General features: G+C 36.4%; 2 protein-coding genes across 9 annotated transcripts in view; both read right to left on the bottom strand.

The window, feature by feature from the left end:
- Positions 1-698: 698 nt before the first annotated feature.
- On the bottom strand, positions 699-5,798 carry tmem150c (transmembrane protein 150C). 2 transcript variants are annotated; one of them, XM_041811431.1, is made up of 8 exons: positions 5,603-5,798; positions 4,892-4,975; positions 3,897-3,950; positions 3,796-3,828; positions 3,629-3,696; positions 1,712-1,836; positions 1,432-1,609; positions 699-1,255 (listed from the first exon to the last, which is right to left on the bottom strand). In XM_041811431.1, the coding sequence occupies exons 2-8, from the start codon at positions 4,963-4,965 to the stop codon at positions 1,047-1,049; spliced, it is 741 nt and encodes a 246-aa protein (XP_041667365.1). In that variant the 5' UTR covers positions 4,966-4,975; positions 5,603-5,798; the 3' UTR covers positions 699-1,046. The 2 variants fall into 2 exon arrangements, with proteins under 2 accessions (XP_041667365.1, XP_041667366.1); XM_041811432.1 differs by lacking the exon at positions 3,897-3,950.
- Positions 5,799-6,946: 1,148 nt separating this feature from the next.
- sec31a (SEC31 homolog A, COPII coat complex component) overlaps positions 6,947-16,550 on the bottom strand; it is a 29,044-nt gene continuing 19,440 nt past the window's right edge. For 4 of the 7 annotated variants that reach the window (XM_041810549.1, XM_041810554.1, XM_041810552.1 and 1 more), the window contains 6 exons: positions 15,607-16,017; positions 12,300-12,355; positions 11,485-11,760; positions 11,182-11,301; positions 11,031-11,102; positions 6,947-10,822 (listed from right to left, as the gene is read on the bottom strand). In XM_041810549.1, coding sequence (XP_041666483.1) covers positions 10,643-10,822; positions 11,031-11,102; positions 11,182-11,301; positions 11,485-11,760; positions 12,300-12,355; positions 15,607-16,017 — 1,115 coding nt within the window. In that variant the 3' untranslated portion in view covers positions 6,947-10,642. The remainder of the gene's footprint in view (positions 10,823-11,030; positions 11,103-11,181; positions 11,302-11,484; positions 11,761-12,299; positions 12,356-15,606; positions 16,018-16,550) is intronic. The other 3 variants (XM_041810550.1, XM_041810553.1, XM_041810555.1) reach the window with 3 other exon arrangements.

Genomic DNA, 16,550 nt, shown 5'->3' with positions numbered 1-16,550 from the left:
CAAGCTGGTGCACTACCTTTTATCTGTTTCTAGTCTTTATACTTCTAATAGCTTAGCATCAGAGGTTAGAGCTTTTCAAAGCAAAAATGAATCCATCCATCATCTTCTGCTTATCTGAGGCTGGGTCATGATAGCAGCAGGCTGAGCAAGTCAACCTAGGCATCCCTCTCTCCAGCAACACTTTCCAACAACTCCTTCTGGGGGATCCCAATGTGTTCCCAGACCAGACAGAATATATAATCCCTCCAGCGCATTCTGGGTCTTCTCCGAGGTCCCTTCCCAGCTGGACATGCCTGGAAGACCTCCAAACAGAGGCACCCAGGCGGTATCAGAAAAAGATGCCTGAACCACTTCAACTGGCTAATTTTGATGTGAAGAGCAGTAGCTCTGCTCCTCTGGATGTCTGAACTCCTCAACCTGTTTCTTAGACTGAGCCCAGCCACCCTCTGGGGACAACTAATTTTGGCCGCTTGTATCTGCGATCGAGCCCATGACCACAGGTGAGGTTTGGGAGGTATATCAACCAACAAAGAAGACAAAAAAAACTGTCCCAGTGTCTGCTGGAGGTCCTCAGCTGAGGTGGCTAACAGAACCACATCAACTGCAAAAAGCAGAGACGATAAATCTCTGATGGTATTTGATGCAACAACTTAACTGAGAGAAAAATGTGTCAGAAAATTTAGAAAAGCCCAATTTTATTTTGTGTATGATGATTTTAATATAGAGTACTTCAATTGATAGCATGCTATGTAAATCTTGAATTTATTCTGATCAAATGTATGTAGGAGACTGGAATTTTGAACAAGATTTTAAGGAAAGGAAACTATTTTAAAATAACAAATCACCACATAAAAAGGGATCTGAAGAAAATGCAGTTTCATGTGTAGAAGTTTAAACCAGAACTTCTTAAAAGTATAAAAATATGGAAACTCAAAACATTTATAAACAAAGATAAAATGGTAACACTTGTGGACTCAGAAAACATTTACATCCTGACCAGATAAAGCTATTAAAATACATCTGAGGGCTTTTGTTGTGTAACACCACTACAGTTGGTCTGGCTGGTATGTGGATGTTTCAGACAAGATCTCTGAATGACTTTCTGGACTCCCAAAGTAATCTGTACAAATGAGGTCAAAGTGGAAGTGACGAAACTCGATGGCAAAAGTGCTGAGGAAGATGAGGAAGAACATGACTAGTGCCCATTGGCTCTGAGATGCCTGCATGTGGAAATGCTGAGAGATCAGGGAGAAGTCTGCACAACTGGGTTAAGGTTAAGTACAGCATTACAATGCATGAAACCAAATAATGGCACCTGTACACTTCAATACTGACAGAAAATCTCCTATTTGGCAGTCTCCTTTAAGTTAGCCAGTCATTTGCTTTAAATGTACTCAATACTCTTTGAAACAGATCTGAATGAAAGGATACAGAGTATCATGGAGACTGTGATGATTCCAGACAACAGGAAACGCAGGATACTGGTCTTCCTCCCCTCGTTCTTTATATTTGCTCTCATAGTTATCAAAGACTGGATCCAGCAGAATAATGTTCCCATTCCAAACGTCAGGAAGGTGCCCAGGTTGTGGATCAACTCATCAGCGAATAGCTAAAACAGAATCAGTCCATCAATCAAGCAAGTGAGCTACACCTTAATCCATATACAAACCAACATCTACATACTAACAAGCATATTTTTAATCAGTGTTACCTGGAAGTTTCCTACAAGTGTCATCCCAAAGCAGCCAATGGAGAAAACCACCAGGCTAATAATATTCAGTTTTCTATTTATTTTGTTTTTCAGCTGGAGGTATCTGAGGACGGCGATAATGAACCCTGTGAAATAGAAAAAAAAAAGTTGAGGATTGTTGAGCTACTAGATATGGCACATTGCATGCTGTTTGGTAAGTTTTCTTTTTTTAAAACAAAAAAAGAAGGTGGGCTCAGATAAAACTATCTTAAATTCAACAGGACATTAAAATAGCTTGACTATTTGTACTTCCTTGTTTCGACATTATGCAGTGCTACTGTGGTGATTCTGTAAACAAACATTTTGACATGAAGTACACATCAGCATGCTGCTTTTCCTGACTAAATTATGACAACTTCACAGGTACTAATATTGACAACGATACGTCAACACCCTGATGAACAAAGATTAAGGCAACAAATAGCAAAATGGATGGTGCTCATTTGCTCTGCTATCTGCTGCTTCTCAAGGAGCCGTCAGATCAGAGCGTTGTTCTCATTTTGACCAAGGCAGATCTAGTGGAAGCCAGATCTGACCAGGGTCCCCCTTAAGTCTGATTGGCCACCCCCAAAATCTTTAACAGTGATTGGCAATTTGCCCTGTGAGCCATTAATGGAAACTCAGAGTATAAACAACAAATCTGACATTAAATTTAATACCTTTTTGAGACCCTCATCATCCATTTTTTTAGTCCTATCGCATCTTTAATTTCTAACCAGTTAGATTAACGACATTTATGTATGTATTTTGTGCTTACAGTACGTAACTTTGGTATGCAAATTAAGCTGTCTTAGAGCATTTTTAGATTAGACTATGAGAAAAAAGAACCCACTACCATAAGGTAGATGAAGTGAAGATCCAATTTTTGGCTTAAAAGTAGTTACAATCAAGAAAAACCTGTTTACAATCACTGTAGTTAAAACTAAAAATCTGAGCAGACTACCATAAGGTTTTCAAAAAAAGATAAGGTTTGATTGTCAATTTATGGATACTTAAAATCTTTATTTCTGATTTTAAAGCATTGATGTGTCAGTGATCACTTTACTGTTGCAGCTAGAGTTGTATTCATTTCAATAATTTATCTCCATAAGTCTGAGAAGAATTCAGGTCAGATCTGATGGAGTTCCTAAACATTTCATGAGTGATAAAATCAAAATCTTAAAAAGCAAACGCAGAAAAACAAGCTTCAGCCTCTTATATGAATAGGCTATAAAATAATATGAATAGGCTACAAAATAATAAGAAATAAAAAATAAAGACCTTATAGTCTTGCATTTAAGACTTTTTCCATATGTTTTTAAAAGCCTTAATTTTGGCTGAATTGATCTATCAACTTTTCATATCCTTTAAGACCCCACAGACACCCTGAAGCTGTGATTTAGACTGTTTTTGTTCTTTAAGCATATTCAAGTACGAAGCATATCTCACCCTACATTGAACTGGTTTTACTATATTTAATACAGTAAAGGTGCGGTATATTAAAGCGCCCCATCATCCTTATGTTTTTCTGTATGTGGCTCTTAAAAGGAAAAAGTTTGAACAACCCCTTTTTAAGCAGTAAAACCTGAATCTATTGATATTCTGCAACTGTCTTAATGCAGCAGAACCCACTGACAGACCTAAAACAATCCTAAACACTTTTGTATTTCAATGTTTTCCCTTCTTTTTAAGCTTTAATATTTTTCTTGAAAATTATTTTACAATTAAAAAAATGTTTAAACTCTTTAAAGAACTGGGACATACTGACATTTTTGGTAGGCAAAAAGAAAAAAAAACCTATATCACTGTTTTTCTTTCCTGTAATATTAGTGTTTGTATTTGTGAGCTGTTGTATTTCTAACTGTATGAAAACAATAAAAACCACTAGACCACACTTACCTACAAAGGCAGCCAAGTTCATAACTTCAGTGAAGATGCAGCTAGCTGGGGGAAAGTTCCCAGCAACACTGAAATAGTAACCAAAAATATTACTTCTGTTCCAAATAGATAATTTAAGCAAATATCATCCATGCATTTATTGACACAGATGTTTCATTAGGAAGTACCTGATGTAGGGGGGATATAATGATCCATTTCTCCTAAAAACAAAGAAATCAAATTTTAGTGTAATGAAACAGAATTGTTATTTGCTGTTCACATTTCTTACCTGTATTTTGTTCCCAGAGGTGTTATCCTCTTATGACAGACAGCTATATAATATCTATAAAAACATCAAAACAGAGAGGAAACATTGCAGCTGTATTAAACGTTAATAAAGACAAAGTATAAAGTAATTTTATTTGGTACAAAAGTGAGTGGCCAACATGACTGATAGTCAAAAATGCATATCAAGACATTTCTGAGTTGAGTAGAGACATGCTGCTCAGCTCTGCCTACCTCCTTTCCTTATGTCTCATTTTGACATCACGACTCTGTTACAGGACTGAACTCCCTACTAAGAAGTTAACCACCATTTTTGTTGTTTTTGTGGATGAATTTCATATAAAGTGGACTTCCTGGTTTATGACCCCCTTCCTGGTAACCCCAGAATGCTTTGTGAATAGCTCACAGTCCTTAATTCAACATAAAATGTAAGATACAGAGCTGGTCAGTGCTAAGTGGTCTTAACTTGTCATCTTTTATTATTTCTTTGATTGAGAGACCCCTAGTGGTCAAATCTGAATGCATGTTTCACCATGTTTTTCTTTTTCTACAATACTTTCAAGGATATTTGTAGTTTTCCTCTGTAGCTTTTGAGTGTATTTGCAGGAATTTGGATTTTCCATCTAGTTTTTTCTGTCTCAGAGTAAATTTATGATAATCTTGTTGGATATCTATTACAGTTATTTTGTCTATTTACACTAGTTTTTTTTCTTTGTAGTGCCTTCATTGTTTTTGTAGTGGTTTAGTGACTCTAAGTAGCAGTTTTCCTTTTCTGAGTTGTATTTTTGCATCTTTTTGTGATAATCATGTGTTTCTCTGTTATAGTCTAGCATTTCTCTGAAGTTACGTTTTTCTTGTGTCTCTTTAAGCGTAAGCTCTTCATCTCTCATTAATGTTTTTTTTTTGTGCTTTTCAGTTTACGTATTACATATTTTTCTAGTACCATCATAGTATTTTTTTTTTAAAGTGAAAAGCAATTCAATATCAAACAGAACTTACACAACCCACAGTCCAACAGCAGTGAGACCTGAGTAGACAGGAGGGAGAAGAGCCCAGGGACTGCACCTCATCATCTCGTCTCACCTGAAACCACCAAGGAAACTATGTTAGTCTTGGGAATATTGTTTTATTCAATACTTTCAATATATTGTGTTATCAGGGTGTCAAATTGAGCAATAATGCACAATAGGCAGTGGTATTGTACTTAATATCTGCATTGCTGTGATTCATGTGGAAGATAATCATGGCAGTACTGATATCCAGTATAACATACCAGCCTTGAGTGTAATATTGCTTTTATATGACAGTTGAATTTATTGAGTGGCAACATTAATGAGCATCTCTTTTGTGATGCGGTACCAGCTATGTGAAGTAGGAAAAACCATGCCCTCTTTTCTGGTAACTTGCAGTATTTAGAATATATGGAGGATACAGGAGGAGATACACTTATTAAACAGTATCAGTGATATTATATTTAATATCAGCACTCAAAGAACACCTCTTGTCCAATCAGAATACTCATACAGTAGCTCAAAAGTATAGCAGAAACAGCCTTCACGTCAAATATTCGTACAGTTGAATTTATTAAAATACATAAAAATAAAAATATACCGGATGTAACAGAGGGACAAAGTAGTAGAAGGCAGAAAGTAAATATTAGACATGCACAAACAGGATATTCCTGTTGGTTTGTAAATAATGTATAAGTACCTGTCCTGTCCCGTCCCGTCCGTTTGACAGTTCCCCAACGGTAACCGTTTCCGGTATGGATGGAGACAGAAGACGCTGTTCATTAATCTCTCTGCAAACTTATTATTTTAGTTTCAGTAGGCCATTAAAACACCAGCAAAATTATCCACCGTCGCTCCATCCACCGAAGGTGTTAATCCTGCATGGTTGCTTCCTACTTTACGAGTCTTCCGGTTTGTCTGCTCGTCCTTCAAAATAACAGCACGGAATAATCAATTATTGGTGTTGGCTAAGATCCAGTGTTACAGTGTATTGCAGATAGCAATCTCTCTCTATTTTCATATGTTATGGATTTAAATTTGCATTACAACCCTGTTTCCAAAATACTGGGGACGTTTTGAAACTCTTAAATAGAAACAGGATGTTGTGGCTTGCTGAACCGCAAAAACCCCATTTACAGTAAAAGTAGCACAGGCAATATTTAAAATTAGAAATGTCATTTTTTTGGAAAATTACAGAGCTATTTTTGATGTGATGCCAGTAACAAGTTTCATAAGAGTTGGGACAGAGTCATGTGTACCACTATGTTGGTTCTCCTCTATAAACAACACTCTTTGAGAATCGAAGTGTTGTTGAGGACCATGTCCTTTGTTTTTATCAAACTCAATCACATGTACAAAATCTTCTTGTTGCCCAGGTGTTTGGTTACCTCCACCTTTGGTTCCTCCAGCAGGGGACACTGCCAAACTCCTTCCACTGCAGCCTTGGTAGGTTTGGAGGAATGAGATGTCTTCAACTCACTGCTCCCCCTGAGTCTGTTTGTGTGATTTTGTTGAACAATAACTCAATATTTACTTTAAAGAGTGTTAAGATATTTTAGCTACCTTATCCTAAATTTCCTGGCTTATTCCTTTAAGAAGAGTCAAATTAAATTTATGGATGCATGTCCTTTTAGGGCTTCTGTACATAGCTGGGGAATATAAGATACATATGTTTTACTGAAGGAAAACAAATTGCTGGAAAATATGTACAGAATAAAATCATGAAAAATAGTGCAACTGAAGAGTTGTAACAATTTGCATTATCTCTGTATTTATTTATTATTTATTTACTAAAATAAAACATACACTACAATTAGGAAATAAAATCCAATAAATTCAATCATAATATGTAAATTTCCATTGATTGGTTTACCTCGCCTCATGCCCAATGACAGCTTAGATCAGCTCCAGCTGTAAGACAAATAATTTCAACTAATATGAACCATTAAGTGACCCATAGTATATGGTGCTAATATGAAACCCTCATCTTGCTGCATCTTCCCTTATGGAAAAAAATAACCTGAAATAAAAACAACGCATCATATTGTAAATAAATACTATTTATTGAAAATATTGCATGTAGTCAATCTTAAAACAAAGACTTGTTTTCCTTTATTAACAACATAAACTGAGGTTGACCACTCAGACTGCAGCCCTCATCGTAGTTGGAATGAAATTAAAGTACAGGTCTCCTTCCAGTTTCCCGTTGAGGTCTGACTAATCAGCATAAAAATTACCTCCAATGCCGTTAAAGAAGACTGTCGCGTTTGTTTAAAAGCATGCATACTTTAAAATTTCATAAAAGCACAGCCTCTCGTTCAAAAAGTCCATTGCACTCTGCTGAGCCGCATGATTACACAGAAAATAAAAAATATCAAACATGAAATAAAACACTGAACATCCTAGATGTGTGGGACTACAAATCCCAAGCAGACTGACATTATCTTGGTCCGTTGTGTTGTTTGCAGCGACACCAGTGGTGAAAGTAAGACAGAAAATCAGACAGGATGGTTAAATGATATGGTAGCCTATTCCTGCCAATGTGATATAAAAAACCTGCAGATCATTTTAATGAGAAACTTTGAACAAAAATGTAATATTATCTTAAACTAATCTAAAAGTGAGTGCAACTACCTCTACTAATGAAAAATAGTACCTAATTATTTTGCAATAACACAAAATGTAAATTAAATCGTCCCGAAATCCGGAAGAAGACATGCATCCACAAATTTTAATTCACTTCATCCTGTATTAAGTTAATTTCAGTGTTTTTCTAGAAAAATAAGATCATGAAATGTACTGTTTATCACAGGAAACTAAGGCTGTTATCATGAGATTACTAGAATTAAAGTCCAGAACAAAATGCAGGATGTATGTCCCCTCATGGCTTCTGTAAAAGCTCTGTTCTCAGATATAAGCTAATTATTTAAATCTAACAAAGCTTAATTTCAAATACAACATAGTTTCTTTAAAGTATAAATAAAGTTTTGATAGCTCTAAATATGGGGACATGCTTTGAATTTTAAATTATAAACACATTTAGTGGTACTTCACATTTTCAAAGGCTGATCATTTAAAACAGGTTTTTTTTTTGAGAATCTTTGAAATATTATTGATGCATTATTTCAAAATACTTACTTGAGATACAAGGTTATTATTTCCAGATGTTTATTTGTTTAATTTCAATTCTAATTTATTTTTGAAAGATTGTTCCTCATTTTATTAAGACATTTACTCATTAAATTGCCTTCAAGTATCTATTACAAATTCACCATACTAGCAGAAATAGGATTCAGTAAACAATAATGTTTGCTGTCTATCAAAATTGCATACCAAGAGTAAACACTATTTTAAAAGACATTGGCCCTCATTTATCAAACTTGTGTAGAAACCAGCGCAGGTTAGAGTGTAGAAATAACCTTATGTGAAACGTGCATATCTTGCAAATAACATGCCCTTACGTTCAGCATTACGTTCATATTTCCACGTTGAAGCACTAAAAGAAAATTAAATATTCGATGTTTTTCAGCCTGAAAAGTGGAAATAAAGTCATTCAGAAACACTGCATGTGGAAGGAAAACAACGCTGTGGTCAACAGCGTTGTTGCGGTCAACCAAACTCCTGCTGATATTGGAATATTTCATACATCTGTCATGTATAATTTGTGTATATTATCACAATGCCTTACATTCAGTTTATATTCTAATAAATATGTCTTACATTCAGGTTTTGAAAGGCATAGTCAGCTCTTAAAATGGCAACAAAAAACAGAAGGAGGCCAGCTGAAAACTGTCCCAGACTGAGAGGAGAGTGGATGGGATACCTCAGTTTCAGATATTATTATTAATGAAGGCTAATAATAAGTACCAGAGAGTGATATGCCGGTTTACCGGTGAAGAAGCTGCTCTCCTCTGACTGGTTATGAGACTTAAATAGAGATTTAAGAAAGCCTGAAATGTACGGTAGCTGTTAAAACATACTAGTATTGTTATAATTTCTATTTCCGATCTGAATGTCTTCTTGCCAAAAATACCAGTTGTTGTTCTTACGTTTTAGAGCGCTGGATGAGCTCTTGTCTCTTACAGCCTCCAGCCGTGTGTCCACATGCCTTTCATGCACGAGGCTCAGTAGTGGATTAGATTGATTATCTAAGTCTCCGGACATGCCGACTGATTTTATCTAATGGAAACTTTTTTTTTTTTTGCCAGCTCTTAGACATGGACTCCAGGATTTCACAGTTAAATTATTAAGAAAAAAACCCTCCTTCCTGATAAATCCTTAACTAAGCCACAGTGGTTTAAAAGTATTTCCTATTTAGAAGCTAAATTTAATTTGTTTCCACTTGATTTTTGTCATACTGCAGGTTTTTTCTGCTTTCATATACCATGTTATTTCCAAGTGATATCACAGTGTACAATGGAACTTTAGTAGTTACTGAGGGCAGTCTGTCTTTTTTATTTCTGAAGAAAACTGATCAAGAAATATTCCTTCAGCACACATACCAAACAACGAGAAAATCAGTGGAAAGCTCCCACTGCTCATCATTTAAAACAATGTTGCTCACATGAATTGTCAGAGATTTGGTGTAATTTTGAATCTATTTTAACAGTCATATCTAATCTGACTATGCCAGATTCACGCTGCACAGCAAGTCCACACTGAGTTGAAAACGTGCATACACGAGCTTTAACCTGGCATGGGATTTGAGCATATCTCATGTTCAGATTGATTAAAGCCGATCTGTGCGTGGAAATGCCTGTACACCTAAATTTTTAGCTGTTTGATAAATGAGGGCCAATGAGAGGGAGTAAAGTTGACCAAATTACCAATCTGTTGCTAGATTTTTCACATCTGAAAATCTCCTCTATTATTATTATTATCTCTCTCTTTCATCTGCAGCTTTTTCAAGGTCCGTTGCAAAGTGCATGCAGGCAGTGGTGCATTTACATGAAAAGAAAGCATGATTCTTTACTTTAACGAGAGAACGTTATGTATTTATCAATGGATTAAAAGCTATAATCTAAGATTATTGTAGTGCAAGATTATTCAAAGACTATAAAGATGGCAAGCTAACATTTCTTTAATGATTGTTTGTTTGATATTAAAGTTTGGAGTTAAAAGCATGCAGCTATTAATGCCAAATCCTCTGAACTTTACTTAATTATAAAATAATTGCCTCAAGTTTGATCGTCTAGATACAGGCTGACAGAAATGCCCTTAAAGATCCCTGAATCTTTTCCTTACTTTATCAATTCCTTATAAATACTGGTTGGTAAATAAAGTTTTTACACTTGTATTTATTCCTATTTCAGATCTATTTCCTCTAATGTTTATTTTGCTTTTGGTTGAGATTTCATTTCTATCAAGCTGCTTTAAATTGTTGCATATTTGATAATATCCTGAATCGATCTGCCTTCATTTCTGAATAAAAACCCATCAGTGTGGATTGTTTTATAAGCATTAGCTTGGAGGCGGTTTGAATCAAACTGTCTGTAACCCTGACCGTGTCGTGGCCTCAGATTTACTTTCACCACTGAGTGCGACTAGCAGCATGGCTTGTGTTTGTCCGACAAAAACATGAATGGCACAAAGAAAAATCTAACAAAGATCTCCAACATCTCAGACTTCCTCGTGATCTAATTTACGAGTCTGAACAAGTTCCCTGTGAAATGAGCTCGACCCCTGACCGGTCCACACGGTGAAGGCTCTGAGGAGTTTTTTTTTTTTTAATCCTGGCCAATCAGACCCCAAGTTTGTTCGCTTGTGTCAGCACCACCTTGAGGACGGGCATGAACGCTGACGTCTCGCTGAAGTTGCTGCTGCTGACTATGTGTGTGTGGATGTTGAGGCCCTCAGTGTAAGATCTGGACTCAATGGTCCGGGCGATGTTGTGAAGTCCTCCTACGATGGCGGGAGAGAGCTAGAAGGAAGAACGGCAAAAATCAGAGCTCTAACATGTTTTAGAAAATGCTCCTTGATTCAGATATTCAGCAGAATGCAGAAAAAGATGGAGAGAGAAGGAGAGAAAAATAAAAAAGCAGCACCATTTCATAATTACTGCTTCCTTAGATACTTTCTAAAAGTATGCCAGTGAAATAAAAAATAGGCAAAACATGCAGAATACTCACCGTCTGCTCTCTGAGTTTGTCATAAAGCGCCTCCAGCCGTTTAGTGGCGTCATCGAGCTTCCTCTTTGTTTGCTGTGAAGACATAAATAAAAGCATGATTATACATCTAATAATTCATGTTTATAGGCTTATCCTAGTGAATCAGACTTACAGGATCTGTAGCTACAGCCAAGCACTTCTGGATCAGACCCTCAAATGTGGTCTTCAGGACCAGATGCTCATCGGGGATCGGCTTCTTCAGGATCTTCTCAGCAGGGATCGACTGCAGAGGCTGAACAATTTCAAATTAAATTCAAATCAAAAATGTAAAGAATTTAAAAAAGAATCCTCAAGTTGGACAGTATTTTTAAAGTATACGATGCATGAACTGTTTTCATCAGAATCACTCAGTGCCTTTTTTACAGTACGTGCAAAGTACATCGCTTGTTATTTTTTCTGTCAGGATGTGTTGTACCTGTATAAAATCTCCAGTGGGTGCTCCTGGCGCTCCCTCCATACTGGTTTTGGGCATCGCAGGGTTCATGGGTGGAGGTGCGAGCGCTTGCTGCTGCTGCTGCTGCTGTTGCTGCTGCATGCCTGAGTAGGGGACCTGAGCACCCTGAGGACCACCCTGGAGCATCGCCTGAGGAGGACCAGGAGGAGGGACCGGCTGAGCCTGAGGGTCTGCACCCAGAGGAGTCATGATGGGAGCGGTGATGGGAGCGGGAGGAGTGAAGTTAACTGGAACCTGCTGGAATATGGGGGGGAGAAAAACAACTTATTTGCATAACACCTTTAAAAGCAAAGTTCTTTACAGTTTATTTATTTAATGTTTATTTGTATAGGGACAAGTATGAAGCAAGTAAATTGTTGCCACACACTACAGCATTTGTAGCCTGAGCTAATTTGCAATGCCCGTCCCTAGTTGGGCCCTAGCAGTTAAAACAGAGAAAGTTTAAAAATACCTAAATAATAAACTAATTAATAAAAGTAATAAACAAGTACTTAAAGCCAAGTCTTACAATAATATGCATCCAAAGAAACAAAAAATGTCTGGACATGTTTTTCCTTAATCAAAATGTTTTTAATTTTGATCTTTGATGCTTCAAAATAAAGACACTTAAAGTGTGTGTCTTTTTGGTTTATTTTGAAGGGGTATAAAGACTGCCACTTGAGATATTAAAAGAAGAAAATAAAATTAAAGACTATAAACAATCAAGAAACAGAGGTGGGGAATGGATGTTCTTATGTAAAATAATGATAGAAATGTTGTAAAAATTTAAGATTTACCTTCTTCTTTGGTGCTCTGCTCAGAGCTGGAGGATCGTTCCAGCCGTTTTGAGGTCCTACAAGAAAAAAAATCCTAATTATTTACTCATTTTGACAGTGTTAGGGTGCACACAGCCACATTTTAAGGTTTAAAATATTGTGTGAAAATTATTTAGCTTATAAGGCAGCTTTGATCATGAGCATATAAAATTTAAAGGCAAAGTTTGACATTACGGATGGTACATTTTCACGGTGATTTTTATCTGTGAGGATTTAAAACACCACCACCACTTATCTGTACACTCAATATGAAGCTAGAACTGACAACATCAGCGGCATGAATGTAAAACAACACATTTTGTTGATGTGGATGTTATTTATGTAGATAGATTCGGCTTCATATTGAACGTACAGGCATCAACACTAGTATCTACCATCACCACCTAACCCCAAATAACAAACTTAATACTTTTCGACACAATGTGGAGCCAAAGCATTAGTCTATAATGCTGCACTGATTTTGCTGCAAGCACAGTTAATAAAAAGCCTTATTCTGATTGCATGTAATGTCATTTAAAAGCAGAAGAGCATCATTGTTTTGGCTTCCTAACAATTTCTTTTGCAAATCAGCAACCGCCAGCATGAAAAGCAAAATTAGTTTGCATTTTAAAAATTTCAAATGACTCCAGCAGGTCTGAATGTGAATTTCAGTTAGGTTAAAGTCTAAATATTGTCTCCCTGCACTCATTGGTAGACTCTTTCTACAGTTAGGACTTATTCTTAAATCAACATATCAGTATAAATTAATTTATTTTGTGGTAACTCAGTTTACCTTAAAATACCTAAAAAACGTTGGGCTTCACTTCACAGTCGAGATTCTTTGAGTTATAAAAGGTCTTGAAAATGATCTCTTGGATAATACCATAGCATTTAAGTACATTTCTCACGCCGTTAAGAAACTATAGTTGAAGTGTATTATTCAGCTCTTTTATACACTGTAAAAACACCTAAATCACCTTGTAAACTTGTGGCAAAACTCTGCAGTTGCTTTTAATTTCAATGCAAGTGGGATCCTTTTTGTTATAAACCTTGGATTTACTTTTAATCTCAGCAGTGCCTATTTCCTGTAAGTATCTATCAATGTTTTTATTGCAGTTTGTTTTATAACATTTTTGGATATTTTGCCTTTATTTGAGAGGACAGCTGAAGAGCAACAGGAAATACTGCTTATGGGACCTGCTCTACCTGCTGAGATACTCTGGCACCCATTTCAGTCTTGTTTTAACACAAAGAACTAACCACTAATCCTATGCCTTCTTATCTGGACTGAAGATATTTTGAGGAATTGCAATTAGTATTGAAATAGATTTAAACAGGCTGCTGTAAAATTCCCCCAAATGAAGTAATGCCTTTCATATCCTAATAGTCCTTAAAAACTTATGCAGGCATGCAAGTTCTCAGCTCGCAGCTGAGAGAAGAATCAGGAGAGCCACATCTTTTAAGCCACATCCATTTCCTGGGAGGGGGGGGGGTCAGACAGCTCATTAAAATTTAAAGGCACAAATAGCTCGTTCTGAGCAGTGCTGAAACAGAGGGGTTTTTAGTCTTGAAAAAATCCAATACTGGAGTGTTTTTTCAGCAACAGACTTCACAGGCATGTTTTTGGGACCTCTGAGAACAATATAAACTAGTCTTACAAGGGCAAAATATGTGACCTTTATACTTTATAATACCTTTTTCAAATCCCTCTTTATATACTTTAAGACTCTGGTGCATCTCCAATTTCTAACCCATTACATTAGTGACATGATTTTCTATTTTTGTGTTGATTGTACAACAAAAACGTGACAACATAGAAAAGGCCTGTTATAGTATGTATATTCAGCTTTCTTGAAGAATTTTGAGATTAGACCACGAGAAAAAATCTCCACAAGGTAGCTGACAATGTAAGGTCTTATTTGTTTAAACGATCTAGAGCAGCCATACCACAGTTTTGAAGTACCTTTATACAAGTTTTGCACATCAGTTGAAACTACAAAGTAGAACATAGCATACATTTAGGGTTTCAGAAGGCATTAACACCCATTTCAGGAAACTTATAGCATTGTTTAATTCGGATTTTGATGCATTGATGTGTCCATGATCACAGTAGAGAGCTCACTATTGTTGAATTGTATTGATTTTAATCATCTGTTGGAGTTTCAAAAGAACGTCACATGATTAAAATGAAAAATAACTCAAATACACAAAAATAACCATGACCTTGTTTGGTGAAACATTTTTCCTTTTAAGCACAAAATTTAAGATATCATAGTCTTGCATTTGAGGCTTTTTAATTCTTTTAAAAAATCTGAATTGAAGCTAAATTGATTTATCAACTTTTACAACTTTGTAAGACACTGCAGAGACCCTGTGCTGCTGCTCCCTCTGTCTACTTCATCTCTACCCACTCTCCATAGCTTTGGTTTGAAATTAAGACTGTTCATCTTTTTTCTTTGGTAAATCTGGCACTTTTCTGCACTATGAAACCTCAAAATAACAGATATTGTAATATTAAAAGCATGTTTTATCAAAAAACAAAGTATTGGCACCCTTATAAAAAATATCTTTGATATTCTAATGATTACTTTTGCAAACAAACATGTTTAATCCACTGTTATTCTGATTTTATGTGTGTTTTAAAAATATAACTAAATAAAATTATTTCTGTGATATGTACTAACACTGTCTTATTATTTTCAGCACATTCAATATTTTTTAAATACAATATATTTTATCTTAGGTCACCGTAATTGTGATGTGAAATTTTCACACTGTTAAATCTCTAATTTAGGTATTTTAGTGTTAAATAATGTTAAAATAATGCATCAGTAAATAATTTTTAAAAAGCATGCATTCTTCTGAATAAAGCTTCTGTCAGAAATTTTCATTTTGTGCTGATTTTTGCTCCCCCATGTGGACAAAGTGGTACATCTCATATCACGCATTTTTTTTATGTTGTTTATCCTGCTTGGTGGTAAATATTTCAAAGAAACATTCAAGTTCATCTTTTGTGCTTTCCTGGCTACTAGTGTGTCCCTACAGTTAATTTTTGTTTATTTTAAAACTAGCTAAAATGTTTGTGGTAAAATGAAAATTCTGTGTTGCAGTTTCCTTTAATTATATCTTCTTTCTTTCTCAAATAATACAATATTTGATTTTGCAGCATGTTAGAGATTTCCATCTTTTAGTGGGCAAATATCTGTTAGTAAAAAGACACATTCATCTTTAAGCACAGGTTAGGTGAGTTTAAAAAAGGAGGACATTCAGTGATTAGAGCCATGCAGACCTGTTCTCCGAGAGGCCGGGACCAGCTCAGGGTCCGGGTGTGTACCTGAGACTCCGCACGGTGGAGGAGGAGGCATGTACGACACAGGAGATCCTGGCCCGCCATGCTGGAAAGGTGCTCCGCATGAAACAGGAGCAGGAAAAGAGGAGGAAGAAGAGGAGGAGGATGCAGCATTTGGAAAGAAAGGAGGATGTGAAGGAGGAGAGGAAGAGAGGCACTGGCTGCTGTAAGGTTGACCCGGATAGACCCGAGGAGCTGACTGAGAGGGGACGGGCTGCTGAGTGTACTGAGAGAGGAAGCCAGGAGGCTCAGCAGGAGGAAGAGGAGCAGCGGAGGAGGAGGAGTACTGAAGAGGGTGATAGATAGGAGCCCCCCCAGCTCCAGAGGGGTACTGGCTGACCTGGGGGTAGCCTGGGATTTACACGGGATACAAACAGACACTGTTAGTGAAGAGCGACTGCACCATGCAGGAGATCAGACATGTAAACATTAGATACAGAACGATCAGAGTGCATGCTAACATGCTAGCTTTAGATTTTTGGTGATAAACATGAAAAGAGACACAAATATTTCAAAGTTACTCATAAACATTATAAAAAATTTAGTTAGTAAATTCATCAGCAGAGACAGGATCAAACATTTCAAAATAAAATGTTTGTCTGTGTTTCAAATTAAGAATGCACAGAAAAATGGACGACATGGCAGCTCTAAAAAAGTGAAGCCAAAATATCTGGAGCTCCCCTGACTGGATGAAGTATAGGTCATAAGCTCTGCCTCCATCATGGTAACAGATGAGACATGGAATATTCTTCATTGAGCAGAATATAGGGATATGGCAGGTTTCTGAACTTTTCATAACCTTTGAGCATCTGCACCAAACTGTTGGTTCTTTAATGTTTTGTTAGTAAGTTAAATGCATGCTAAATGGGGACGCCAGTTTCATA

Source organism: Cheilinus undulatus, linkage group 17 (assembly GCF_018320785.1).
Source record: "Cheilinus undulatus linkage group 17, ASM1832078v1, whole genome shotgun sequence".
In the NCBI taxonomy this organism is placed as follows: domain Eukaryota; kingdom Metazoa; phylum Chordata; class Actinopteri; order Labriformes; family Labridae; genus Cheilinus; species Cheilinus undulatus.
Note: the sequence above shows the minus strand (reverse complement) of the source record. Positions and strands in the feature narration are given on the sequence as shown.

What these genes read in the sequence shown, in the direction of transcription:
- tmem150c (XM_041811431.1), bottom strand. Translation starts at nt 4,965, where the DNA reads ATGATGAGGTGCAGTCCCTGGGCTCTTCTCCCTCCTGTCTACTCAGGT. An exon ending in GCTGTTGGACTGTGGGTTGT is followed by an intron (nt 3,951 to 4,891) that starts GTAAGTTCTGTT and finishes ATGTTTTTATAG; the next exon opens with ATATTATATAGCTGTCTGTC. An exon ending in CACTTGTAGGAAACTTCCAG is followed by an intron (nt 1,610 to 1,711) that starts GTAACACTGATT and finishes ATTCTGTTTTAG; the next exon opens with CTATTCGCTGATGAGTTGAT.